The 26,889-nt window shown below is 47.1% G+C and overlaps 2 protein-coding genes across 2 annotated transcripts; both read left to right on the forward strand.

The window, feature by feature from the left end:
* Positions 1-4,264: 4,264 nt before the first annotated feature.
* Positions 4,265-10,830, forward strand: LOC128590320 (C-X-C chemokine receptor type 2-like). The gene is made up of 2 exons (XM_053597655.1): positions 4,265-4,291; positions 8,916-10,830. Exon 2 carries the CDS (start codon positions 8,941-8,943, stop codon positions 10,000-10,002), a length of 1,062 nt encoding a protein of 353 aa, XP_053453630.1. The 5' UTR covers positions 4,265-4,291; positions 8,916-8,940; the 3' UTR covers positions 10,003-10,830.
* Positions 10,831-15,828: 4,998 nt separating this feature from the next.
* On the forward strand, positions 15,829-20,397 carry LOC128590342 (C-X-C chemokine receptor type 2-like). The gene is made up of 2 exons (XM_053597679.1): positions 15,829-15,886; positions 19,267-20,397. Exon 2 carries the CDS (start codon positions 19,292-19,294, stop codon positions 20,354-20,356), a length of 1,065 nt encoding a protein of 354 aa, XP_053453654.1. The 5' UTR covers positions 15,829-15,886; positions 19,267-19,291; the 3' UTR covers positions 20,357-20,397.
* The last annotated feature ends 6,492 nt before the right edge of the window (positions 20,398-26,889 follow it).

Consider the following 26,889-nt stretch of genomic DNA (forward strand, 5'->3'; position numbering starts at 1 on the left):
GCGCCACCCTCCAGACAAGTGACAGAGACAGAGACAGCCCCTGGAAAGCCATGGGGGCAGCAGCACATCCTCCTCCTGCCACCTGGTGGCCATAAGGAAGAAACACAGAGCAAGGGATGAAAAGGGAAAAGAAACTTGAGCAGCACAGCCTCTTCCTGCCACCTGGTGGCCATAAGGAAGAAGCACAGAGCAAGGGATGAAAAGGGAAAAGAAACTTGAGCAGCACAGGTTCCTGCTGCGACCTGGGGCGAGTCCCCATTTGCCTAACAAGTGACCAGACCTCAGGTCGGCCTGAAGGGAACTGTTCCCCATGTCACCACTCTGCCCCAGTGCCCTGCATCCTGCCTCTACCACTACTCCTGGACAGCAGGTTCTGCTGCTCTGGCTGTCAGCATGGTTTCCCCCTCAGGGACTGGGCTGGGCCTGAGTCACTTCCCAGGGAGCAAACCCTAGGAAATGCTCTGGAGGGCTACAGTCACCAGGGCCAGGCTCAAGCTGCAGAGCCCTGCTCTCCATGCCCCATCCAGCCAGGCCATCTCAGGGGGAGCCTTAGCAGGGGGAGCCCTAGGTTGGGGCTGGCTGGAAAAGGGGAGTAACTTCTTGAACCGGGGGGAAGGAATCACAACTCGGGATGAGGAACAGGAGGAGAGACACCCAGTTAGTCATGGGTCATCAAGAATCCATGCTGGCAGGGGCTCCAGAGTTGGTCAGTCCAACACCTTGGTCTACAGATGGGGAAACTTAGTCCAAAGGAAGGTAAGTGACCTTCTCAAGGCCCCACAGTGTGTGTGTAGTAAGGCCAAAATGGAGACACAGGTCTTGATACCTAATCCTGTCCTCCCTAAACCCCCTCCCTACTGATAATCTCTCATTTACCTTCATGTCCTCTACCCTCCCCCACTCCATGGTGTCCCCTTCTCAGTATTATCACTTGTTCCCCCTATGTCACAGCGTGGGGGGCATGTCACCTGGGTTTCCTATCCCATACCAGGTCTTGACTCCAGCATCTCAGAATAAACCCATAGCCCTCAGAGCCACAATGTCCTTCTCAGGGGACTGGACCCAAGGGGAGGAGGCCAGACTGAAAGTCCCCTGGTAGACATTGGCAGCATTAAGAGCAGGTCCCCTGCTCACCTTACATGCCCATTGTCTATCTCAATCCCAGCACCAGGGCCCTCCTGAACTTCTGCTTCCCTTTCTCAATGACACACGTTTTCCACTCAGCTGGGGCCCAGGAAAGGATGAATGGGTGTCTTAAGGAGGATGACCACTCTAGCAAGGCTGAGGTTTCTCTGTGGAAAAAGAAATGGCATTTCCTTAGCTCAGTGACCACATGGCAGGAACACTCAGGGGGCTACTCACACTACGTCAGGGCACACAGACCTCAGATCAAATCTGCAAAGTTCTGTGATAATGGATCAAAGACTTACCCTCTCTGTGCCCCAGTCTCTTTGTCATAATGGAGTTTAACCTTCTCAGGGTTATTGGGTATGGGGGGTTTGAATGGGACAAGGATGTCAAGCAATTAGTACAGTGCCTGGCATTCAGGGGCTGCTCAGTAAGTGGAGGCCACACCATGCTGGCCACACAGGCTGGCAGGATAGAGCTGGGTTCATTCACCCCACTGGCTCACTTTCTGTGTGATCCTGGATAAGTCACATTGCTAATCTAGGCAGATTCCTCCTTTGAAGAAGGAAAGGAGATCAGAGGGTCCTTCCTAGGGTGGTCTTATGAGTGACAGGGAATTGCATCATTTCCAAGTATCCATGTCAGAAGAAGGGGTCATTGTCAAGGTCACCAGGAACCTGAAAGATATATCCTGAGAGATTTTCCAGAACTGAGCTGCAGGGGAAGTGTGGGTACTTGGGATTCTGTCATTCAGAGACCTTGCAACCTGATGTCTGATGTCCACCATCCTCCCCACCGCTGCTGTCTCTGCCATCCTCTTGTGCTATGGGATAAGCAAGGGCCAGTGACTGATGCTTGTGCTGAACTGCACAGACCCTGCAGCTGCCTAGAGCTGCTACTACAGGTAGGACCCTCTCCCCCTCCCCCAGGGCTGGCCCCTGGGGTCCTCCTGGGCCTGAGCGCTTCAGGTACCCAGTGGGGAAGCATGTGTGGGGATGAGAGCTGGGTGACACTGCCAGGATCTAGTTCAGCCCTAAGTTCTTTCTTCAAGGAGATATTTAAAACACTGATGAAATAAGTTCAAGAAGACGCCACAAAATAGAAAGATATTTCATGTTCATGGATTGGAGAATTAGCATTGTTAAAATGACAATACTACTCAAACCAATTTATAGGTTCAAGGCAATCCCTATCAAAATCCCAATGATACTCCTCTCAGTAATAGAATAAAAATCCTAAAATGTCTATGAAACCACAAAAAAACCCAAAAACCAAAGCAATCTTGAGCAAAAAAAACAAAGCTGCAGCCATAACACTACCTATCTTGAAAGTTTACAATAAAATAATAGTAAACAAATCAAGTACTGGCATAAAACAGACATATAGACCCATGGAACGGAATAGAAAACCCAGATACAAATCTACGCATTTATACCCAACTCATCATTAACATAGTGCTAAGAACATACAATGGGTGAAGACAGTCTCAATGATAAATGGTGCTGGGAAAACTATGTAATTCTATGGAGAAGAATGAAACTAGACCATATCTCTCACCATATACAAATCAAATAAAAATGGGTTAAAGACTTACCTCTAAAACAGGAAACTATGAAACTATCTGAAGAAAAGATTGGGGAAATGCTCCAGAGCATTGGTCTAAGCAAATGTGTAGAGTAGATCGGTGTTAGCAGATGGGTAGAGAGGAGGGGGGAGATGAACAGACATTGATTACGGGGTGCATATATACAGTTTGAAGAAGAAATAAGACCTAGTATTAGATAGATCAGTAGGGTTACTGTAATTTATAATGAACTCTTGGATACTTCAAATAGCCACAAGAGATTAATTTGAGTGGTTCTCACATAAAGAAAAAAACAGCTATTTAATATGTTGGATATCACAAACACAGTGATCTGATCTTTACACGTTATCTAAATGTATTAAAGTATTGCATGGCCTCCAAAACTATGTAGATCTATGCACCCATTTTTTTCAAGGCCCAGCAAGTTATTTTAGGTATTGACCAAATGATTCTAAATAACATACAAAGGGAACAGATCAGAACAACCAACACAATATTAAAGATGACCAGAGTCAGAGGACTGCTATGACTTGACTCAAGACACACAACTAAAGCTTCAGAATTGAGATAGTGCGGCGTGTGTGAAAGAGTAGACATGAAGAACAAGGGAACTGCAAACCTGTCACATTTGGAAATTCATTAGGAAGAAATGAAGACTAAATGCAAAGTGAAATCCTGGATTGGATTCTGGAAGCAAATCAACCATTAGTAGAAAAACTGGTGAAATCTGTTGCATGAATAGTATTGCAGTGATGTTAATTAATTAGTTTTGACTAATTTGCCACAATAATGTCAGATGTTAACTGCAGGGGAAGCTGGTGGAAGAGTATGTGGGAACTGTACTGTCCATACTATCACTGAATCTCTTCTATAAACTCAAAATTACCTTAAAATAAGAAATTTAAAAGGAAAAATAAGAAATGAGATTCCTGGCCTCCACTCATGAAATGAATTGGAAGTAGCAGAAAGTTGAGGGCTGATATATTATTACTAACATTAGCATCATCATAATCTTACCCAAACATCCTTTCTCATCCAGCAGCTTTTTAGCCATTTCTTTACAGCTATGTCATTTCCATGGAGTCCTGATCCCCTTAAGGTCCTGCCACCCCTCTGCCCCTTTTCCCACCCCTGTCCCCAAAGACCCCTGGCCCAGTGGCTGAAGGAGGGGCAGTCTCCATTCCCTGGCAAGTTCCTGCCCCAGGCACCTGTGTCCTGCCCAAGCCTGGCCAGCTCTGCCAGGAGCATAGTCAGTAACTGCTGCAAGGGTCAAAGAAGGCTCAGAGGTCAACAGCTGGCTGACTCAGGAAGGAGACAGCACAAGGCTAGACCACACCCTAAGCCAGCCAGGGAAGGAGCCCGGCTAGCAGAGCCCTCAGCTCAGTGACTCCCAGCAGTGGCCCTGGGACCAGCTCTGCTCCTTGCACTGCTTCCTGCCTGGGCACACGGCTCACCCTCTTCCTGGACAACCTGCTTCTTACCAGCCACAGATTTTGCCACCAACACTGGCCACTGCCCCTTCCCGGGAGTTGCTTGGCCCAGACAACCACCCCATTCAGCGTATCCTCTCCAGGAAAGGTGAATGTGTGAGTGTGAGAGAGTATGTGAGGGTGAGCGTATGTGTGCGTTTAGGGGAGGTGGAGCCGGCAGGGCTGCTGGGCTGTCGGTACTGATGCCATGGAGACCACTCATCAGGGTGTAACCTGGGGGAAGATGAGGTCATCCTGCTCAGTCCCATAGCTCTAGGCTGGGGCAGTCCCTCAGGCTCACCCTGTTAGCCCTCTACCTTCACATGTTCCTGTGGTCCTGGCAGGGAGGTCTGGGGTGTGACTGTTCCTGTGCTGAGAGAGCCACCAGTCAGAGTTGGTTTGCTGGAACAGGTGCTGGTGTTGGGGGCTGCTTATGACCAAGGCCAGCTGGGGAGCAGAGACACATGGACCAGAGAGGGAAAGGTTGGGGCTCTCCTGTGCTACCTGCCTGCCCATGGCAGGGGCCTGGGCATTGCTTCCTTTTCATTTCTTTCCCTGCCACCCCCTAGAACTGATCTCACTTCGCCCTTCCCCTCCTTGGGGCTCTCTTTGCCAGGCTGCAGGGGGGCTGGTGGGCCTGGAGGGGTTCCAAGCACTCCCTCGCACTCCATTCCTCAGTGGGACACATGCCTGGCATGAGGGCCCCCTCTGCCTTCCCAACATCCAGCTCTTCTCCTTCCTCACCCCTCTGGGCAGAAATGGCTAATCCAGGTCGGTAATGAGCAGACGGGGGCAGCTGCCTCCCCCGCATCCTTCCATCCTTCTCTAACTCTGCTGCCCCCCTGCCACCCCTTCCCATACTGGGAATCCTTGCAGGGTGACCTCAGTTCTGGACCTGGGCAGGACTGCCTATCCAGGGGTCTCAGGCTGGCCACTGTGCTAGAAGAAACTGGGAAAGGGTGACTGATGGAGTGACTAAGGGATGACCCAGGGAAGCCTGCTGTGCTCCCAGGCTGGGCTTCTGGCCAGGGACTAGGGTGGGGTGGGGCACAGGGTGGGTGCTGGTTGGGAAGGTCCAACTCAGGAGGGCAGAAAGGCAGATGGCTGTGGGTGTGGAAAGAAGGGTGAACTGAGTACTAGGCTTCCAATGTCTTTGGGTAGAGAATTATTTTGTGTAAGCCTCAGCTGCCTCTGTGTGGCAGAGCAGGGCGGGTAAGGTTATTTGTGGGTAACACTCTCTTTTTACCTTCTAGAAACTGATGAGTTGGGGTGGGAGGCAGGAAGAAACCACTGTAGCTCAGAGTTGGCCTAAGTCACCCTTGCCAAGGGGCAGTTTCTCCTGTCTCCCCAATCCCAGTGATCACACAGGACCTCAGAACCTTCTACAGAGGGGGCATCTGCCTGGCACCTGTGGCCCAAGGGCTGGGAGGGAGGGAACAAGATATGGATTGATGAGAAGAGATACGGAGATATGGATTGACGGAGAGCTGAGCAGGAGACCCTAAGTGGGATGAGCACTGGGGACTCCACTTAGGATCAGCCTGGACTCTGCCGTCAGCAGAGAGCAGGGAGCTGGAGAGGAGGTGACTGGGGGCAGGCGGGAGGACTCAGCCAGTCCAACTTGACTACCAGAGCTGGGGAGAACCTGGATGTGGAGCTTAGAGTTTCAGTTTGGAGGTGGCATCTTGGAGCCCTCCGCTTCCAAACCATTGCCCCTGAGCTCCCTGGCTCTCCTTGCCCCCTCCGCCCCATGCTTCTAGGTGCTTCACTTCCCTTAGAATCTGGTGCAGAGCTGTCCATGGGGTGGACACATTAGAAAGGATAAACGCAAGTTAGATGATGGCTGGGTGGGGTGCAGCTGAGGGGTGCATGGAGGTTCAACGGAGATGTTACTGTCTTGGAACCATCTTTTGATCTCTGATGGTCTGTGCTAAAGCCTTGAGTTTGGGAACCATTGGTGTCCTATTTCTAACAAGGATTTTGTTTGGTTAAAGGAGGGGGCCCCAGAGATAGAAATTCAGCTCAGCTTAAGGCCGAGCTTCCTAAGGCCTCTGGCAGGTCAGCAGGAGAATGGGTTGCCTTATAAGATAGTGAGCTTCCTGTCCTGAAACAAAAGGCACCCCTGGACTCCCTTTCCTCCTCACCAGTGTTGGGGAACTGAAAGTGTGGCACTGTGGCAACCCTCAACAGTCCACCAGGTCAGCTCCCCCCTGCTTCCTGCAAAGGCTCTGAAGTTCCTCCTGTTCCCCTTGGCCCACTCTGCTCCTTCCCCTGCTAGTTAACTCCTCAAGGGCTGGAGCAGACCTGGGAATGATGCTCTGAACATTCCTGTACCAGTTTTTTTTTTGTTTTGTTTTGTTTTTTTTATTGTTGGAGATTCATCGAGGGTACAATAAGCCAGGTTACACTGATTGCAATTGTTAGGTAAAGTCCCTCTTGCAATCATGTCTTGCCCCCATAAAGTGTGACACACACCAAGTCCCCACCACCCACCTCCCTCCTTCCCTCTTTCTGCTTCCCCCCCATAACCATAATTGTCATTAATTGTCCTCATATCAAAATTGAGTACATAGGATTCATGCTTCTCCATTCTTGTGATGCTTTACTAAGAATAATGTCTTCCACGTCCATCCAGGTTAATACAAAGGATGTAAAGTCTCCATTTTTTTTAATGGCTGAATAGTATTCCATGGTATACATATACCACAGCTTGTTAATCCATTCCTGGGTTGGTGGGCATTTAGGCTGTTTCCACATTTTGGTGATTGTAAATTGAGCTGCAATAAACAGTCTAGTACAAGTGTCCTTATGATAAAAGGATTTCTTTCCTTCTGGGTAGATGCCCAGTAATGGGATTGCAGGATCAAATGGGAGGTCTAGCTTGAGTGCTTTGAGGTTTCTCCATACTTCCTTCCAGAAAGGTTGTACTAGTTTGCAGTCCCACCAGCAGTGTAAAAGTGTTCCCTTCTCTCCACATCCACGCCAGCATCTGCAGTTTTGAGATTTTGTGATGTGGGCCATTCTCACTGGGGTTAGATGATATCTCAGGGTTGTTTTGATTTGCATTTCTCTAATATATAGAGATGATGAACATTTTTTCATGTGTTTGTTAGCCATTCGTCTGTCGTCTTTAGAGAAAGTTCTATTCATGTCTCTTGCCCATTGATATAAGGGATTGTTGGCTTTTTTCATGTGGATTAATTTGAGTTCTCTATAGATCCTAGTTATCAAGCTTTTGTCTGATTGAAAATATGCAAATATCCTTTCCCATTGTGTAGGTTGTCTCTTAGGGACACATGTTTTCTATTCTCTGGGTATAACCTAGATTGGTAAATGCAGGGTCACACAGTAGCTCTGTTTACCTTGTTGAGCATCTGTTAAACTGTTTTCCAAGGCAGCTACACCATTTTTCATTCCCACCAGCAACAGAGGAGGGCTCTGTTTTGTCCATATCCCCACCAACATTGCTCTCGTCCATCCTGTGTTCAGTATGCACATCCTGGGCAGGGAGAAGTGGCTCCTGGGACTGATTCCCCCATTTCTGCTCTAACGCTGGGCCCACCTTGGGGCACGTCATGGACTAGGATATGGCCCTAGGAAGGTCATCCATTGCTGGAAAGAAATGGCAGGATGAGGATCTATGCTATGGGTCAGTTTGGGAGCTGCTTTACCATAGTTTAACCGTTGAGACCCTGGGCTGTATTACCCAGTGGCTGCAGCCAGCCCTCCGTACCCACGTATGGGCTGAAACAGAATCTCTGCTGTTCCTGCAGGAACCACAGAGACCACGGACTGAGACCAAGTCTGGGGGGACAGCACAGTCAGGATGGATGAAGGCACATACATGCAGGAGGGCCCCCAGCAGGACTAGAAAGCCACCAAACAAGGGGAGTGCACCTCCATGCCTTCTCTGCTTCCTAATGCCCCTCCCCTTATGTAGGGAGCAGACTGGCTGTCCCTGCTCACCCTACTCCACCCCAGTGCAAAACCTGGCTGTCCCACAGCTGCTGCAGTTATCAGTTATGTTCCCACTCACTTGGAGAATCAATCAGTCACGTGCTTGTCATTTTGGATACGGTTTGTCAAACTACACAAATGCTCCCAGATCAGGCCTCTTCCTTCCCAAAAGAGAAGTAACTGGGCCTTGTCAACTGACTAAAGATAATACTAGACCAACGAGCTCTGAGAAACTCCATGCTGCTATCTCTCCAACCATTTTCTAGAACATTTCTTCTAAAACAACTTTCAGAAAGTTGCACAAAGGAATCATCCCTCAGCTTTCTGATCAAACCTTGACCTTTCCCTAGGGGTACAATTCAATTGCACAGCAGGCTTCATCCCCAGATTAAGAACTGAATGGCACCTCACCTTCTGGGCATTAAATCCTTCCTCTACACCAGGATGCTCAATGGAGAGTGAAAGCAGGACTGCAGGGCCCGTAGGGACTATCCAAAGGGAACTTTCTACAAAGTCTTGGGTGATGACCATGTCCCAGAAAATGCTAAGAATCTCTCTCTGATATTGAAAAGAACTACAGTATTGTCATGAACTTCACTGTGTATCACTAAACTTTTCTTATAACATTGATCCCCCTGCCACTTACAAATCTGATGCAAAATTACTTCCATGTAACATGCAGGCCAATGCAAATTAACCTACCCTAGTGTCTAGGGAGGAGAGGCAAGAACCTGGGCAGGGCTTATTGTACAATAATTCTCATCTCTCTTCTGTAGGCCAGGATTTAAATTTACCTCAAAAATGGAAGATATTGACTGGGAAGATTTCCTTAATGGATACTTTGATAATTTCAGCTATAGCACTGACCTGCCTCCTATTCTACCAGATTCTGCCCCATGTCGGCCAGAATCCCTGGGAATCAACAAGTATGTAGTAATAGTCATCCCTACCCTGGTGTTCCTGCTGAGCCTTCTGGGAAACTCCCTGATGATGCTGGTCATCCTGTACAACCGTGTCAGCCGCTCTGTCACCGATGTCTACCTGTTGAACCTGGCCATGGCTGACCTGCTCTTTGCTCTGACCTTGCCCATCTGGGCCGCCTCCAAGGTGAATGGCTGGATTTTTGGCACACCCCTGTGCAAGCTGTTGTCCCTCCTGAAGGAAGTCAACTTCTACAGCGGTATTCTCCTGCTGGCCTGCCTCAGTGTGGACCGCTACCTGGCCATTGTCCATGCCACGCACACATTCACCCTGAAGCGCCACTTGGTCAAGTTCATATGTCTGGGTACGTGGACCCTGTCCCTGTGCTTGTCCCTCCCTATCCTAATTTTTCGTAAGGTCGTCTATCCGCCCTTCTCCAGCCCAGTCTGCTATGAGGACATGGGCACAAGTACATCAAAATGGCGGATGGTGCTGCGGATCCTGCCCCAGACTTTTGGCTTTTTCCTGCCTCTGCTGGTCATGCTGTTCTGCTATGGATTCACCCTGCATGAATTGATTAAGGCCCGCATGGGGCAGAGACATCAGGCCATGAGGGTCATCTTTGCTGTCATCCTCACCTTCTTGCTCTGCTGGCTGCCCTACCACCTGGTCCTGCTCGCAGACACCCTCATGAGGACTCATGTGATCATGGACACCTGTGCTCACCGCACCCACATTGACCAGGCCCTGCAAGCCACCGAGATTCTGGGGTTCTTGCACAGCTGCCTCAACCCTGTCATCTATGCCTTCATAAGCCAAAAGTTTCACCATAGACTCCTCAAGATCCTGGCCACCCACGGCCTCATCAGCAAGCTCTTGCCCAAGGACAGCAAGCCTTCCTTCATAGGCTCTTCCTTAGGGAACACTGCCACTACAGTCTGAGACTCCTGCCTCAGTGCAGCCCCTCAGGGTCCCTCCCTTCCCTCAGTGTCCTATTCCAACCCCAGGCCCATTGGCTGTTCACCGGAGTATCAGTGCAGCCCCCATTGTGATTCCAGGAAGGAGGGGAGGCCACATTCTTACCAGGCCCCTACTGCATGGTTTGGAAAGCCCGCCCTGGTGTCCCCGCCATCATTGCTAGGCCAGTGCTAGAGCTCTGTCTATCTTGCCTCTGGCCCAGAGCCCTCTACTATGTAAGAAGTGCAAATCAAAACCCACATGATACCAAGTCACACTCATTGGGATACCTATTATTACTTATTTTTTAAAAACTTCATGAAATAGCAAGTAAGTGCTGGCAAGGATGTAGAGAAACTGCAATTCTTGTTCATTGCTGTTAGAAATGTAAAATGATGCTATCGCAGAGGAAAACAGTATCACAGCTTTCCTCTAAACATTAAATATAGAATTACCACACAATACAGCAATTCCACTCCTACGAATATATTCACAAGAATTAAAAGCAGAGACTTAAGCAGATAATTTGTACACCTATGGTCATGGCAGCATTATTCACAAGAGCCAAAAGGTAGAATCAACCCAAATGTTCATCAATGAATAAATGGATAAACAAAATGTGCTATAAATGTGAATGAAGTATCATTCAGGCTTACAAATGGATGATGTGTCGGTATGTATTACAACATGATGGCTCTTAAAAACAATATGCTAAGTGAAATAAGCCAGACATAACAGGACCCATATTGTTTGTCTCTACTTATGTGAGGGACCTAGAATAGTAAATTCACAGAGACAGAAAGCATAATAGTGGTTCCCAGGGAATAGGGGCAGGGGAGGGTGGGGCGTTATTCTTCAGAGGCTACAGAGTTTATATTGTGAGTCAGGAAAAAGTTCTAGACATGGACAATTGTGATAGTACAACAATATGAAATCAATTAATGCCACTTTAAAGTTGTTAAATTGGTCATTTTAATGAGTTTGTTTGTTTTTGTACCTCAATTTAAAAAAAAAATCCTAGATCCTGAAATGCACTTTAACCAATGCCAAAAACACCAACCTATAAACTTTTCGTTTAATAAGTTCATTAACTATCTGTTCTGATATAAACCACTTTTAGTTAGGTGTTTGTTTTACTCTTCCATCCAAAAGCACCCAGACTACTTCAGGGGAGTGGGTCTGGGTAAGCAGAGGTGCAGAGTGAGGGCCATTACAGGAAGTGACCCTTGGCTCTGGGTTGTACCCATAGACAGAAGGATTGGAACCAAGATGGAGACCAGACTGTCCTCCTCCCCACCCCAGGCCACACCTCCTGCTGTGGACCATGTGTTGTGGAGAGAGATGTGTTCCAGGGTCCTCTAGGACTTCTCACATCTTTGAGTGAAACAGTCCTCAGAAGTGTTAAGGGTGAAACTTAGAAGGTGTAGAGAGTTCAGAGAATTAAACCAATCAGCCTTATCAGGGAGCAGGAAAGCCGAGAGTGCTCCTGAGCTCAACCAGCAGCTCCCAAGGCAGTCTCCCTTCCTCTCTCCTCCCCCACCCAAAGACACTCCCCCACTCCATTCATGGTTTGAGGAAAGCACCCAAGGGCAGGTGAGGAAATAGTTTATAATCTGTCACTCTGGGAAAACAAAGAATTAGAATCATCCCTGCAACAATGGGAAATGCTCTGCAGGGCCAATCACCAGGGCTGGGCTCAGGCTGCAGAGAGCCCTCTCCATGCCCCAGCCAGCCCCTCCCAGGTGAGTAGCAGGGAGAACCCAGGGGAGCCTGGGAAAGGGGAGTGACTCCAGGAGCCAGGGAGTGGAATCTGGGATAGAGGTGAGGGGTAGGACGGGGTCCCTTAGGTGGTCATAGATTTCATCAAGGATCTTGGCTGAAAGGGGCTGCAGAGACTTTCAGTCTAATCCCTTCATCTGCGGATGGGGAAACTGAGGCGCAAGGAAGGTGAGTGACCTGCCCTATATCTCCTAGTGAGTAGTGAATAGTGAGGCCAGGATGGAGACCCAAGTCTCTTGACTCCTGACCCTGTCCTCTCTTAGCCCCACCCCCACTCATCATCCCTCATTTACTCTCATGTCCCCCTCCCTTCCCCTCCATGGTGTCCCCTGCTGCAGCACTACCTCCTGTACCCCAAATGCTGGTAACCACAGCCTGGGGGACAAGTCACTGGGTTTTTCACTGCATGCCCAGTCTGGACTCCAGCATCTCAGAATAAGCCCAGAGCCCTCAGCACCACAATGTCCCTCTCTGGGACCAAGGCATACTGAGAGGAGATCAGGCTGAGAGTCCCCCGGGAGAGAGTGGCGGGATGGACACCAGGTGCCCTGCTCCCCTCACATGCCCAGTGCCCGGCTCAGTCCCAGCCCGGGGCCCTCCTCTGCTTCCACTTCCCTCTCCTCCTTTGAGACACGTTTTCCACTGAGCTGGGGCCCAGGAAAGGATGAATGTGTGTCTCACTCAAGGAGGATGACCGCTGGAACAGCTGAGGGCTCTCCATGGGGTCAGGAGATGACATTCCCTTAGCCTGGTGTTTACATGGCAGGGACACCCAGGGGACTGCACACATCAAGTCAAGGTTTCCTGGGTTCCATGGGCACAGGATCAAATCTAGAAAGCTCTGTGATGATGGATCAATGACTTACCCTCTCTGTGCCCCAGTCTCCTTGCCTATAATGGTGGTAAACCCTCTCAGGGTTATTGTGGGTGTTGAGTGGGACAAGGATGTCAAGCAATTAGCACAGTGCCTGGTACCCAGGGCCTACTCAGTTACGGGCAGCCACAACATCCTCATCATACAGGCCCACAAGGAAGAGCTGAGCTTCTTCACCCCACCAGCTAACTCTCTGTGTGACCCTGGATAAGTCACACTCCCTCTCCAGGCTCTGATTCCTCCTTTAGATAAGGAGAGAATTGGACAGCTGAGCCCAGAGGGTCCTTCTGGGCCACTCTTGAAAGTCACAAGGAATTGCAAGTCCAAGTACCCATGTCAGAAGAGAGGGTCATGCTCAAGGTCACCAAGGACCTTAAAGGTCAGTGTGTCCTGAGAGATTTTCCAGGACTGAGCTGCAGGGGAAGTGAGGGGACTTGGGATTCTGTTGATCAGAGGCCTTGCTACCTGATGTCTGATGTCCACCCTCATCCCTGTAGCTGCTGTCTCTGCCATCCTCCAGCTCTACTGGGACAGGCGAGGGCCAGAGTCCAACACCAGTGCTGAACTGTATAGACTTTGCGGCTGCTGCTTCAGGTGGGACCCTCTCTCCAATACCCCCTTCACCCTCTCCTCAGGCTTGGCCCCTGGGTTCCACTTGGGCCTGATCTCTTTGGGCACCCAGCAGGGGGCGCATGTGTGGTGATGAGAGCTGGCCTGAGACCACTGGGTCCAGCTCAGCCATAGCTGTAAGTTACAGAGGATTGGGCACCAGGCAGACGAAATCAAGACAGAAAAACTTTTCCAGTGGTTCTTTCAGAGAAATATTTATATATTTCCTTGATTTAAATATTTCAGTGATGAAATAAATCGAAGACGACACCATGAAATGGAAAGATATTTCATGTTCAAGGACTGGAGAATTAACATTGTTAAAATAACAATATTAGGCTCGGCGCCTGTGGCTCAAGCGGCTAAGGCGCCAGCCACGTACACCGGAGCTGGCGGGTTGGAAACCAGCCCAGAAACACCAAACGACAATGACAGCTGCAACCAAAAAATAGCCGGGTGTTGTGGCGGGCACCTGTGGTCCCAACTACTTGGGAGGCGGAGGCAGGAGAATCACTTGAGCCCAGGAGTGTGAGGTTGCTGTGAGCTGTGATGTCACAGTACTCTACCCAGGGTGACAGCTTGCGGCTCTGTCTCAAAAAAATAAAAAATATATAAAAATAACAATATTACCCAAACCATTTTATAGACTCAAGGCAATCCCTGTCAAAATCCCAATGATATTCCTGTCAGTAATAGAATAAAACTCCTTAAATATATATGGAACTGCAAAAGTCTCCCAATATCTGAAGCAATCTTGAGCAAACAAAAAAAAAAAAAATAGAAAGCTAGAGGCCTCATACTATCTGATTTCAAAATTTAGTATAAAGCAACTGTAACCAAATCAGCCTACATACTGGCATAAAAAACAGACATAGAGACCCATGGAACAGAATGGAGAACTGAGATATATATAAACTTGTGCATTCACACCCAATTCATCATTGATGTGGTGTCAAGAACATACGATGGGCGAAGATAGTATCATCAATAAATGATTCTGGGGAAAATATTTAACTCTATGCAGAAGAACGAAATGAGTCCCCTGTCTCTCACCTGAATACAAAAAAAAAAATCAAAATAAAGACTCAGCTCTAAGATCTAAAACTATGAAACTGCTTGAAGAAAACATTCAGGAAATACTCCAGAATATTGCTGTTGGCAAAAGTGGAGAATAAATTCCTGGTTAGCAGAGGATGGAATGGGCAGAGAAGGGGAGGAGGTAGAGATGTTGATGAATGGGTACAAACATACAGCCTGAAGAAGAAATAAGACCCGGTTTTAGACAGATCAGGTGGAAGACAGTAATCTATCGTGTATTTCAAAATAGCTAGAAGAGAAGAATACCAATGGATTTAACATGAAGAGAAATATTTAAGATGATGGATATCACAAATACACTAATTTGATGTTTACAAATTTCCTGAATATATAAATTTATTTACTATATCCCAAACGAGGTGCTTCTGTTATGCAAAAATTTTTCAAAATTCCAGCAAGATATTTTTTGATATTGACCAAATGATTCTAAATCTAACATGGGAAGGGACAAGAGCAAAATGAGAGGACTGATACTACCGATTCCAAGACACGTTACTAAAGCGGTAATTACAGTATCGAAGACAGTGTGGCATTCGTGAAAGAATAGACATGAAGAACATGGAAACTGTGAAAATCGGTCACATTTGGAAATTTCACTTTGAAGAAATTACAACTAAATGCAAATTGGGTTCTGGAACAGAAAACAACCCTTAGTAGAAAAACTGGTGAAATCTGTCACATGAATAGTATTGCAGTGATGTCAATTAATTAATTTTGACTAATTGGCCATGATAATGTCAGATGTTAACTACAGGAAAAACTGGTGGATGGGTATATGGGAACTGTACTGTTTGTAATGTCATTAAATCTCTTCTGTAAACCCAAAATGATTTTGAAATAAAAAGTTTAGTACGAAAAAAGGAAGTGAGATTCCCAGCCTCCGCTCACAAAATGAGTTGGAAATAGCAGATAACAGAGTATTCTGCAAAAGTTGAGAGTTGCTATATTATTACTAACATTGCCATCATCATAATCTCGCTGCACCTCCTTCCTCATCAACTCTTTAGCTATTACCTTGCAGCTGTGTCACTTCCATAGGGTCCTGCCTCTCCTCTGGCCCTTTCACCACCCCTGTCCCTAAAGCCCCCTGGCCCAGTGGCTGAAGGAGGGGCAGTCTCCATTCCCTGGAAAGCTCCTGCCCCAGGCACCCCTGTCCTGCCCAACCCTGGCCAGCTCTGCCAGGAGCATAGTCAGCAAGTGCTACACGGGTTAAAGGAGGCTCAGGGTCAACAGCTGGCTGACTCAAGAAGGAGAAAGTACAAGCTGAACCACACCAAGGGCCAGCTGGAGAGGGAGCCCGGCTGACAGAGCCCTCAGCTCAGTGGCTCCCAGCAGTGGCCCTGAGACCAACTCTGCTCCTTGCACCATTCCCTGCCTAGACGCACAGCTCACTCATTTCCTTCCTGTGGACAACCTGCTTCTTGCCAGCCACAGCTTTTGCCATCACCACTGGCCACTGCCTGTCCCTGGATGTCCGTTGGCCCGGACACCCACCCCATGAAAGGAAAGGTGAGTGTGTGTAAGTTTGTGTGAATGTGAGAGTGTGTGAGTGTGTGACTGAGTGCATGTGACAGTGAGGGGATGTGAGTGTGTGTGTGACACTGTGTGTGTGTGTGTGTGCAAGTGCATGTGTATGTGTGAGTGTGAGTAAGTGTGTGTGTGTGTTGACAGATTGGAGCCAGCGGGGCTGCTGGGCTGTCGGTACCGTGAAGCCCACCCATCTGGGGATAATTTTGGGGAAGGTGAGGTCATCCTGCCTGGTCTCATACCTCTGGGCTAGGCTAGTCTCTTAGGTCTCACCTTTTCAGTCCCGCAACTTCACATGTTCCTGTGGTCTTGGCAGGGAGGTCTGGAGTGTGACTGTCCCTGTGCTGAGAGAGTCAGAAAGAGTTGGTTTGCTGGAACAGATGCTGGTGTCGGGGGCTGCTTGAGACCAAGGCCAGCTGGGGAGCAGGGACACATGGACCCAAGAGGGAAATGTCGGGACTCTCCTGTGCTACTGCCTGCCATGGCAGGGGCCTGGGTATTGCTTCCTTTTCATTTCTTTCCCTGCCACCCCCTGGAACTAATCTCAGGTCACTCTTCCCTTCCTTGGGGCTCGCTTTGTCCACAGAGGGCTGACCCACTCTTCAGGGGGCTGGTGGGCCTGGAGGGGTTCTGAGCACTGTCTCCCCCTCTTTCCTCAGTGTGGGCCTGGCCATGGGCACAGCCTGGCATGAGGGCCCCCTCTGCCCTCCCCAACACCTGGCTCTTCTCCTTCCTCACCCCTCTGGGCAGAAATGGCTAATCCAGGTGGTTAATGAGCAGACAGGGGCAGCTGCCTCCCCCACCCCCTGCGCCCTCCTCTCCTCCTCTGACTCTGCTGCCCCTGTGCCATCCCTTCTCATGCTGGGAATCCTTGCAGAGTGACCTTAATACCTGCCCCCAGCCCCAATTTCAGACCTGGTCAGGACTGCCCACCCAGGTATCTCAGGCTGGCCACTGTGCTAGAAGGGGAAACTGGGACGTGCTGGCTGAGGAGGTGTCTGAGGGGATGACCCAGGGAAACCTGCTGTGCTCCCAGACTGGGCTTCCAGCAGGGTTCTAAGTGGGGTGTGGCACAGGTTGGGTGTGGTACAGGGTGGGTGCTGGTTGGAAGGGACCAACTCAGGAGGGCAGGAAGGCAGGTGGCTATAGGTGGGGGCAGGAGGAAGAACTGGGTACTAGGCTTGTGGCATCTTTGGGGACAGGAGCCTCTCTTGGAAAGCCCCAGCTGCCCTTTAGTGTGGTAGAGCAGCGGTGGCTAGCATGGTATTAGGGGGACTCTCTCTCATTCTAAAAGAAACTGCCCAGGGTGTGGGGCCCACTGTGGCTCAGACTTCGCCCCTGCCAAGCAGCAGCTTCTCCTGTCTCCCCCACACCAGCTCTTGCCCAGGACCTCAGAGCCTGCTACAAGGAGACAGCTGTCTGGCACCTGTGGCCTAGGGGCTGGAAGGAGGGGGCAGGATATGGATCGGGGTGGAAAGTTGGGTAAGAGAGCCCTAAATGACATGAGGGGTGGGGAGCCAGCTTGGGGTCAGCCTGGATTCTGCTGCCCTTGCAGTGCAGGGAGCTGGAGAGGAGGGGGCTGCCAGAGCTGGGGAGTGCCTGCGTCTAGAGCCGAGAGGCAGAGTTCAGGTGGCATCCTGGCACTCTCTGCTTCCAACCACCTGGCCTTGCACCTTCCGGCTTTCCTTGCCCACCCCTTCTCATGCTTCTCTGTACTTTATGTCCCTCAGACCCTGGGGCAGAACTGCCTACAGAGTGGACGGGTCAGGAAGGATAAAACCAGAGAAGCTGGGGGCCAGATGGGGTGGGGCTGGGGTAGAGTTCTTAGGGGTTCAGGAGGACATTACTGTCTTGTGACCATATTCTGTTCTCTGATGGGAAGTACCAGGCCTAGGAGATTTGGGACGCTCAGCATCCTGTTTCTACTGAGGTAGGGGGAGGGAGCAAAGGGTTGGGGGGCAGAATGGGCTTTTGCTTAATTAACGGTGGGGGGAGGAGGTGGAAGCTCACCCAGCTTAAGGCAGAGCTTCCTAAGTCCCCTGGTAGATCCGCCTTGTAACATAGGGAGCTTCTCTTTCTGGCACAGACAGGGCCCATGGGGACCCCCTCATTTTCAGTGTTTGGGGAACTGAGAACTTGACACTTTACTTTGATCTGTGCACCCCCAACCCACAACAGCCCACTAGATCTCCCCACAGCTGCTTCCTGCAAAGGCTCTGAGGTTCCTCCTGTTCCCGTTGGCCCACTCTGCTCCTTCCCCTGCTAGTTAACTCCTCAAGGACTGGAGCAGACCTGGGAATGATGCTCTGAACATTCTGTACTGGTTTTTGTAAGGACACATGTTTTCTATTCTCTGGGTATTCTCTACACTAAATCCCCCAGAAAGCCACCAAACAAGGGTTGTGTGCCCCCACACCTTCTCTGCTTCCTGCTGTCCCTCCCTTCATGTGGGGAACAGACTTGCTGTCCCTGCTCACCCCACCCCATGACAGAACCTGGCTGCCCCACAGCTGCCCCAGTAATCAGTTACGTTCCCACTCACTTGGAGAATCAGTCAGCCACATGCTTGTCATTTTGGATACGGTTTGTCAAACTACACAAATGCTCCCAGATCAGGCCTCTTCCTTCCCAAAAGAGAAGCAACTGGGCCTTGTCAACTGACTAAAGATAATACTAGACCAATGAGCTCTGAGAAACTCCATGCTGCTATCTCTCCAACCATTTTCTAGAACACTTCTTTTAAAACAATTTTCAGAAAGTTGCACAAAGGAATCATCCCTCAGCTTTCTGATCAAACCTTGACCTTTCCCTAGGGGTACAATTCAACTGCACAGCAGGCTTCATCCCCAGATTAAGAACTGAATGGCACCTCACCTTTGGGCATTAAATCCTTCCTCTACACCAGGATGCTCAATGGAGAGTGAAAGCAGGACTGCAGGGCCTGTAGGGACTATCCAAAGGGCACTTTCTATGAAGTCTTGGGTGGTGACCATGTCCCAGAAAATGCTAAGAATCTCTCTCTGATATTGAAAAGACCTATATATTGTTATGACATTGACGTAAACTTCATCATGTATCACTAAACTTGTCTCATAACATTGATCCCCCTGCCACTTACAAATTTTTTTTTTTTTTTGCAGTTTTTGGCCAGGGCTGGGTTTGAACCCGCCACCTCTGGCATATGGGGCCGGTGGCCTACTCCATTGAGCCACAGGTACTGCCCACCACTTACAAATTTGATGCAAAATTACTTCCACGTAATAAGCAGGCCGATGCAAATCAACCTATCCTGGTGTCTAGGAAGGACAGGCAAGAACCTGGGCAGGGCTTATTGTACAATAATTCTCATCTCTCTTCTGTAGGCCAGGATTTAAATTTACCTCAAAAATGGAAGAAATTGACTGGGAAGATTTCCTTAATGAAGACTTTAGTAATTACACCTACGGCACTGACCTGCCCCCTATTCTACCAGATTCTGCCCCATGCTGGCCAGAATCCCTGAGAATCAACAAGTATGTAGTGATAGCCATCCCTACCCTGGTGTTCCTGCTGAGCCTTCTGGGAAACTCCCTGATGATGCTGGTCAGCCTGTACAGCCGTGTCAGCCGCTCTGTCACCGACGTCTACCTGCTGAACCTGGCTGTGGCTGATCTGCTCTTTGCCCTGTCCTTGCCCATCTGGGCCGCCTCCAAGGTGAATGGCTGGATTTTTGGCACACCCCTGTGCAAGCTGGTGTCCCTCCTGAAGGAAGTCAACTTCTACAGCGGTATTCTCCTGCTGGCCTGCATCAGTGTGGACCGCTACCTGGCCATTGTCCATGCCACGCACACATTCACCCTGAAGCGCCACTTGATCAAGTTTGCCTGTATAGGCACATGGACCCTGTCCCTGTGCTTGTCCCTCCCCACCATAATTTTCCGGAAGGCCATCTACCCTCCTGTCTCCAACCCAGTCTGCTATGAGGACATGGGCACAAGTACATCAAAATGGCGGATGGTGCTGCGGACCCTGCCCCAGACTTTTGGCTTTTTTCTGCCTCTGCTGGTCATGCTGTTCTGCTATGGATTCTCCCTCTGCACACTGATTAAGGCCCACATGAGACACAAGTACCAGGCCATGAGGGTCATCTTTGCTGTCATCCTCATCTTCTTGCTCTGCTGGCTGCCCTACCACTTGGTCCTGCTGACAGACACCCTTATGAGGACCCAGGTGATCATGGACACCTGTGACCTCCGCAACAACATTGACCTGGCCCTGGAAGCCACTGAGATGCTGGGCTTCCTCCACAGCTGCCTCAACCCCATCGTCTATGCCTTCATTAGCCAAAAGTTTCGCCATGGATTCCTGAAGATCCTGGCCACCCACGGCCTCATCAGCAAGGAATTCTTGTCCAAGGACAGCAAGCCTTCCTTTGTAGACTCTTCTTCAGGGAACATTTCCACTACTCTCTGAGACTCCTGCCTCAGTGCAGCCCCTTGGGTTTCCTCCCTTCCCCTCAATATCCCATACCAAACTAACATCCACTGGCTATTTACAGTGTGAATGTCAGTGCAGACCCCCATTGTGGTTGCAGGAAGGAGTGGAGGCCATATCCTCACCAGGCTCCACTGCACAATTTAGAAAGCCTGCCCTGGTGTCCCCATTTACCATCATTGCTAGGCCATCACTAGAGCCCTGTCCATCCTGCCACTGGCCCAGAGCATTCTGCTATATAAGAAGTGCAAGTAAAAACCCCAGTGAGATACCACCTCACATGCATTAGGATGATTATTATCATAGGGAAAAAAAAAAAAACCATGAAACAGCAAGTGTAGAGATACAGGAACCAGGGTCCTTAGCTGATGAATATGTAAAATGATGCTGTCACTGTGGAAAACAGTATCACAGCTTTCGTCAAAACATTAAACATTGAACTATCGCATCATTTAGTAATTCCACTTTTAGGAATATACACATAACAATTGAAAGGAGAACTCAAACAGATACATGTACACCCATGTTCATAGATAGCAGCATTATTCATAAGCCAAAAGGTAAAAATAACTCAGATGTTCAATGAATGAATGGATAAACAAAATGTGTGCTATAAACCTGCAATGAAGTATTATTCAGGCTTACCAATGAATGATGTGCTGATACACATTACAGAAAAGATGAACCTTGAAAACATTATGCTGAGTGAATTAAACTAGACATAAATGGACAAATATCATATGAGTCTGCATATGGGAATACCTAAAATAGTCAAATTTGCAGAGACAGGAAGGGTAATTGTGGTTCCCAGGGGACTGGGACAGAGGACAATGTTTTGTTTAAAGGGTACAGAGTTTATTTTTCAGATGAGGAAAAAGTTCTGAAGATTGACAGTTGTGAAATGCCACTAATCTATGCACTTAAAAATTGTTAAAATGAAAAAAAAAAACATTAAAATAGTAAATATTTTTTTTGGCAGTTTTTGGCCAGGGCTAGGCTTGAACCCGCCACCTCTGGCATATGGGGCCAGCGCCCTACTCCTTTGAGCCACAGGTGCCGCCCTAAAATTGTAAATTTTTTCGTGAATGTTTACTTCAATTAAACATATTGCAAGGGTACAAGTCAAATCTATCAAGTATTGAACGCAAATGGTCTTAACACTGTGATTAAGTAAATGAGGTAAAAGCTATGTTAATTAATAGGATGTAAGCACTCCAATTTGTACAAATAATCAACACATTGAATCCCACAAAGGCATAAATGTATTCATGATCTATGTATATATGACTTAATAAAAAAAAGAAAGAAAAAGAAAAAAAATCAAGGCCCTTAAAGGTATTTTAACCATTGAACAAATGCTGAAATAACTATGTATAATTTTTTATGTTTAATGAATTCATCTAATCTCTTTTCTGGCATAAACCACTTTTAGTTGGGCATTTATTTTACTAGTTCCAACCAAAAGCATCCAAGGCTGGGCATGGTGGCTCACGCCTGTAATACTAACTCTGGGAGGCTGAAGCAGGTGGATTGCTTGAATTCAGGAGTTTGAGACCAGCCTGGGCAAGAGTGAAATCCCATCTCTAAAAATAGCCAGCCATTGTGGTGGGGACCTGTAGTCCAAGGTACTTGGGAAGCTGAGGCAAGAGGATCACTTGAGCCTAAGAGTTTGAGATTGCTGTAAGCTACGATGCCACAACACTCTACTGAGGGTGACAAAAAGCATCCAAATTACTACAGCAAGGTGGGGCGGTTGAGCAGAGGCCCTGGGTGAGGGACTTTACATGAAATAAACCCCTCAGCTACTTGTAGAGAGAAGGATTAAAGCTGAGATGGAGATCTGCCCTCCCCTTATCCCCAGCCCACATCTCCTGCTGTGGACAGTGTTACAGGAATAAATTTGTTCTGGGTGCTGGTCTCACATCCTTGGGTAGAACAGACATCAGGAATGCCAAGTGTGAGACTTAGAAGATGCAGAGTGTTGAAGGAATTCACCCAGTCTGGTCAAGAACCAGAAAGGCAGAGAGCTCTTTGAGTTCAATTAGAACTTAGTATATTCAAGGCCCTGATCTCAGCTGTGTGGATACAGCAATGAACAAACTGACCTCATGAAGCTCTCTTCTGGGTGGGGGAGTTAGACAATAAACAAAGTAAGTAAGTAAACCATATAGTATATTAGATAGTGCTGGCTGCTACAGAGGGAAAATAAACCCAGGAAGGAGACTAGAAAGGGCATGAGTATAGGCCAGGTGGTGTGTATGTTGAAGATTTAGATCAGGACCTGAAGGAAATGAGAAACTGCAATGAAAATTCCAGCGGAGGGTGACTCTTACCTGAACTTTAGACCTACAACCTCATCAGGCTGCAGCCCCCTGAGCTTGACTGGGCAAACTGTACCCAGCGCCTGAGCAACTTGGTGTGAGCTCTGAGCCTATGCTCTCTACAGAGCTGCAACCCTCGGTGCTCGATTGGCTTGATGGTGACCAGCACATAAGCATCTCTCCTGAACTCTGACCACAGTCAGCTGGGCAGCCTCTTGAGCTTGATTTGGTGGGTGGAGCCAGCACTGGCAGAGCAACTTTGATTAGAACTCTGGCTAGGCCAGTGCTGCCTACCGATTCTTGTCCCCCAAGAGACACTGTCTGAAGCTGCGGATTCACCACTTCTCTGCTTTTGTTAGTACAGCAGTGGCACTGCAATGGTGAGGAGTGGACTCATCAAGGGCAACCTATCAATTCAACTAAAAGAGTATAGTTAACATATTAAAAAAGAGAAAAAGAGGAAGAATCTGAAATACTCATGAGGAGGAATCAGCTGAAGAACTCTGGCAACATGCAACATGCAAAATCAGAGCAGATCAGAACCTCCTGGGGGCATCAAAGAAAATACAACAGAGAATCCCATTCACAGAGAAATTGATAAAATGTCAGAAATAGAATTTAGAATATGGATGGCCGGGCTCAGCGCCTTTGGCTCAAGCGGCTAAGGCATCAGCCACATACACCTGAGGTGGTGGGTTCAAATCCAGCCCGGGCCTGCCAAACAAAAACAGCTGCAACCAAAAAAATAGCCAGATGTTGTGGCAGGCGCCTGTAGTCCCAGTTACTTGGGAGGTGGAGGCAAGAGAATCGCTTGAGCCCAGGAGTTAGAGGTTACTGTGAGCTGTGATGCCACCACACTCTACCCAGGGCGACATCTTGAGAATCTGTCTCCAAAAAAAAATAATAAATAAATAAATAAAATAATGATAAGAATATGGATGGCAAATAAGATAATAGGACTGGAGGCAAAGATGGAAACAGAGAATCAAAAAACAGTTCAGAAGTTGTCTCAAGAAATTAACGAATTCAAAGACAAAGTCACCAAGGATATGGACATAATGAGGAAAGATACAGCAGAGCTTAAGGAATTGAAAAGGTATTTGAGGAGCTTCAAAATATAGTAGAGTCCCATAGAAATAGAATTGAGCAGATAAAGAATTGTGAAGAAAGAATCCCAGATAAAGAAGACAAGACTTTTGAACTATCCCAAACATTCAAAGAGGCAGAAAAATGGAGAAAAAGAACAGAATATTCCTGGCTCAGCGCCTGTGGCTCAAGCGCCTAAGGCACCAGCCACATACACCTAAGCTGGTTGGTTCGAATCCAGCCTGGGCCCACTAAACAACAATGACAATTACAACCAAAAAATAGCTGGGCATTGTGGCGGGTGCCTGTAGTCCCAGCTACTTGGGAGGCGGAGGCAGAAGAATCACTTGAGCCCAGGAATTGGAGGTTGCTGTGAGCTGTGACACCACAGCACTCTACCAAGGGCAACAGCTTAGGCTCTGTCTCTAATAATAATAATAATAATAAATAAGGCAGGCGCCTGTAGTCCCAGCTACTCGGGAGGCTGAGGCAGGAGAATTGCCTAAGCCCAGGAGTTGGAGGTTGCTGTGAGCTGTGTGACGCCACGGCACTCTACGGAGGGCGATAAAGTGAAACTCTGTCTCTACAAAAAAAAAAAAAATATATATATATATTAAAAATATAACAGAATATTTTCCTGAGAGAGTTATGGGATCATTCCAACAAATCAAACATTCGAATTATAGGGATTCCTGAAGGAGAAGAAGATGGTCCCAAATGCACAAATTCTCTGCTCCAAGATATTATGGTGGAGAATTTCCCAAGTATTGCAAAAGACATAGAAATTCATATAGTAGATAGTTTCAGAACCTCAGCACAACTCAATCCAAACAAACCATCTCCTAGACACATTGTAATTAATTTTGCCAAGGTTAATACAAAGGAGAAACTTCCGCAAGCAGCCAGGCATAAGAAAAGTATTACTTACAAAGGGAAAAGCATAAGGATGACTGCAGATCTTTCAGATAAAGCTTTCCAAGCCAAAAAAGGATGGTCATTAACCTTCAACCTTCTTAAACAAAACAATTGCCAGTCCAGGATTCTATACCCTGCTAAACTGAGTTTTGTTTGTGATGGAGAAATCAAATGCCTCACTGACATGCACATGCTGAGGAAATTTGCCATGCCTTGACCAGCTCTACAGGAAATATTCAGATTCATTCTTCATAACAAGAACCAGGAGGGTACACCACCAAAGTAAACCTACCCAGAAATTAAAGAACAAAGCCTAGCTTCCACAATGGTGAGAGGCATAAAATTAAGCTCTGGACTTCTGAAAAACAAGATGACCAAAACTCTGCCACATCTATCAATTCTCAATGAATGTGAATTGTTTTCATTCTCCTTTAAAGAGGCATAGGCTGGATGATTGGATACAAAAACTCAGGCCAGCTATCTGTTGGTTACAAGAAACTCACCTTACCTCAAAAGATATAACCAGACTCAGGGTGAAGGGATGGGCAACAGTATTCTAGGCAAATGAAAAGCAGAAAAAAGCTGGGGTTGCAATCTTGTATGCAGATAAAATGGGATTCAAACCAACAAAAATAATGAAAGACAAAGGTGGACACTTCATACTGGTCAAGGGAAACACAATATGAAGATATTTCAATAGTTAACATCTATGCACCCTATCTGAATGCTCCTTGATATATAAAACAAACTCAAACTGACCTGAACAATATGATATCTTCCCACATGATAATAGCTAGAGGTTTTAACACCCCAATGGCAGTACTGGACAGATTCTCCAAGCAAAAACTAAGCAAAGAAATAATGAACTTAAACAAGACCCTAGAACAAATGAACTTAACAGCCATTTATAGAACACTTTATCCTAACAAAACTGAATGCACATTCTCTCATCAACCCATGAATCATCTTCCAAAATTGATCATATCTTAGGTCACAAGACTAAACTCAACAAGTTCAAAAGAATAGAAATTATCCCCTGTATCTTCTCAGACCATCATGAAATAAAAGTTGAACTCAACAACAACAGAAATCTTCATACTCAAATAAAATCATGGAAACTAAATACCTTATGCTGAATGATAGCTGGATCATAGATGAAATCAAGAAGGAAATCATTAGATTTCTGGAACCAAACAATAATGAAGACACAAACTATCAAAAACCTGTGGGATACTGCAAAGGCAGTCCCTAGAAGGAAATTTATAGCATTAGATGCCTTCATCAAGAAAACAGAAAGAAAGCAAGTCAATAACCTAATAGGCCATATCAAGCAAATGGAAAAGGAAGAACAATCTAATCCCAAAAGTAGCAGAAGAAAAAAAAATAACCAAAATTACAGCAGAAGTAAAGGAAATTGAAAATAAAAAAATTATTCAGAAGATCAGCAAAAGTAAAAGTTGATTCTTTGAAAGGATTAATAAAATTGAGAAACACTTGGCTAGACTAACCAGAAACAGAAAAACAAGGTCTCTAATAACTATAGTCAGAAATGATAAAGGAGAAATAACAACAGATACCAAAGAAATACAAAAGATTCTCAACAATTACTACCAAAAAACTTTATTCGCAGAAATATGAAAATGTAGAGGAGATGGACTGATATCTGGAAGCACAATACCTTCCAAACTCACTCAGAAAGATTTAGAAATCTTGAACAAACCAATATCAAGTACTGAAATAGCATCATTTATACAAAATCTCCCCCCAAAAAATCTCTGAACCAGATGGTTTCACACCAGAATTCTATCAAACCTTAAAAGAGGAACTAGTTCCTATAATGCATAAACTTTTCCAAAATATAGACAAAGAAGGAATCCTCCCCAAAACATTCTATGAAGCAAATATCACCCTGCTTCCCAAACCAGGAAAGGACCCAACAGAAAAAGAAAACTATAGACCAATATCATTAATGAATATCAATGCAAAAATATTCAACAAGATATTAGCAAACAGAATACAACAACACATTAAAAAGGTCATACACCATGATCAAGTGGGTTTTATCCCAAAGACACAGGGTTGGTTCAACACATGCAAATCTATAAATATAATACACCACATAAATAGAATCAAAACAAAGACCATATGATTCTTTCAATTGATGCAGAACAGGCTTTGACAATATCCAGC

This window comes from Nycticebus coucang, chromosome 7 (genome assembly GCF_027406575.1).
Source record: "Nycticebus coucang isolate mNycCou1 chromosome 7, mNycCou1.pri, whole genome shotgun sequence".
Classification (NCBI taxonomy): Eukaryota; Metazoa; Chordata; class Mammalia; order Primates; family Lorisidae; genus Nycticebus; species Nycticebus coucang.

What these genes read in the sequence shown, in the direction of transcription:
- LOC128590320 (XM_053597655.1), top strand. Translation starts at nt 8,941, where the DNA reads ATGGAAGATATTGACTGGGAAGATTTCCTTAATGGATACTTTGATAAT.
- LOC128590342 (XM_053597679.1), top strand. Translation starts at nt 19,292, where the DNA reads ATGGAAGAAATTGACTGGGAAGATTTCCTTAATGAAGACTTTAGTAAT.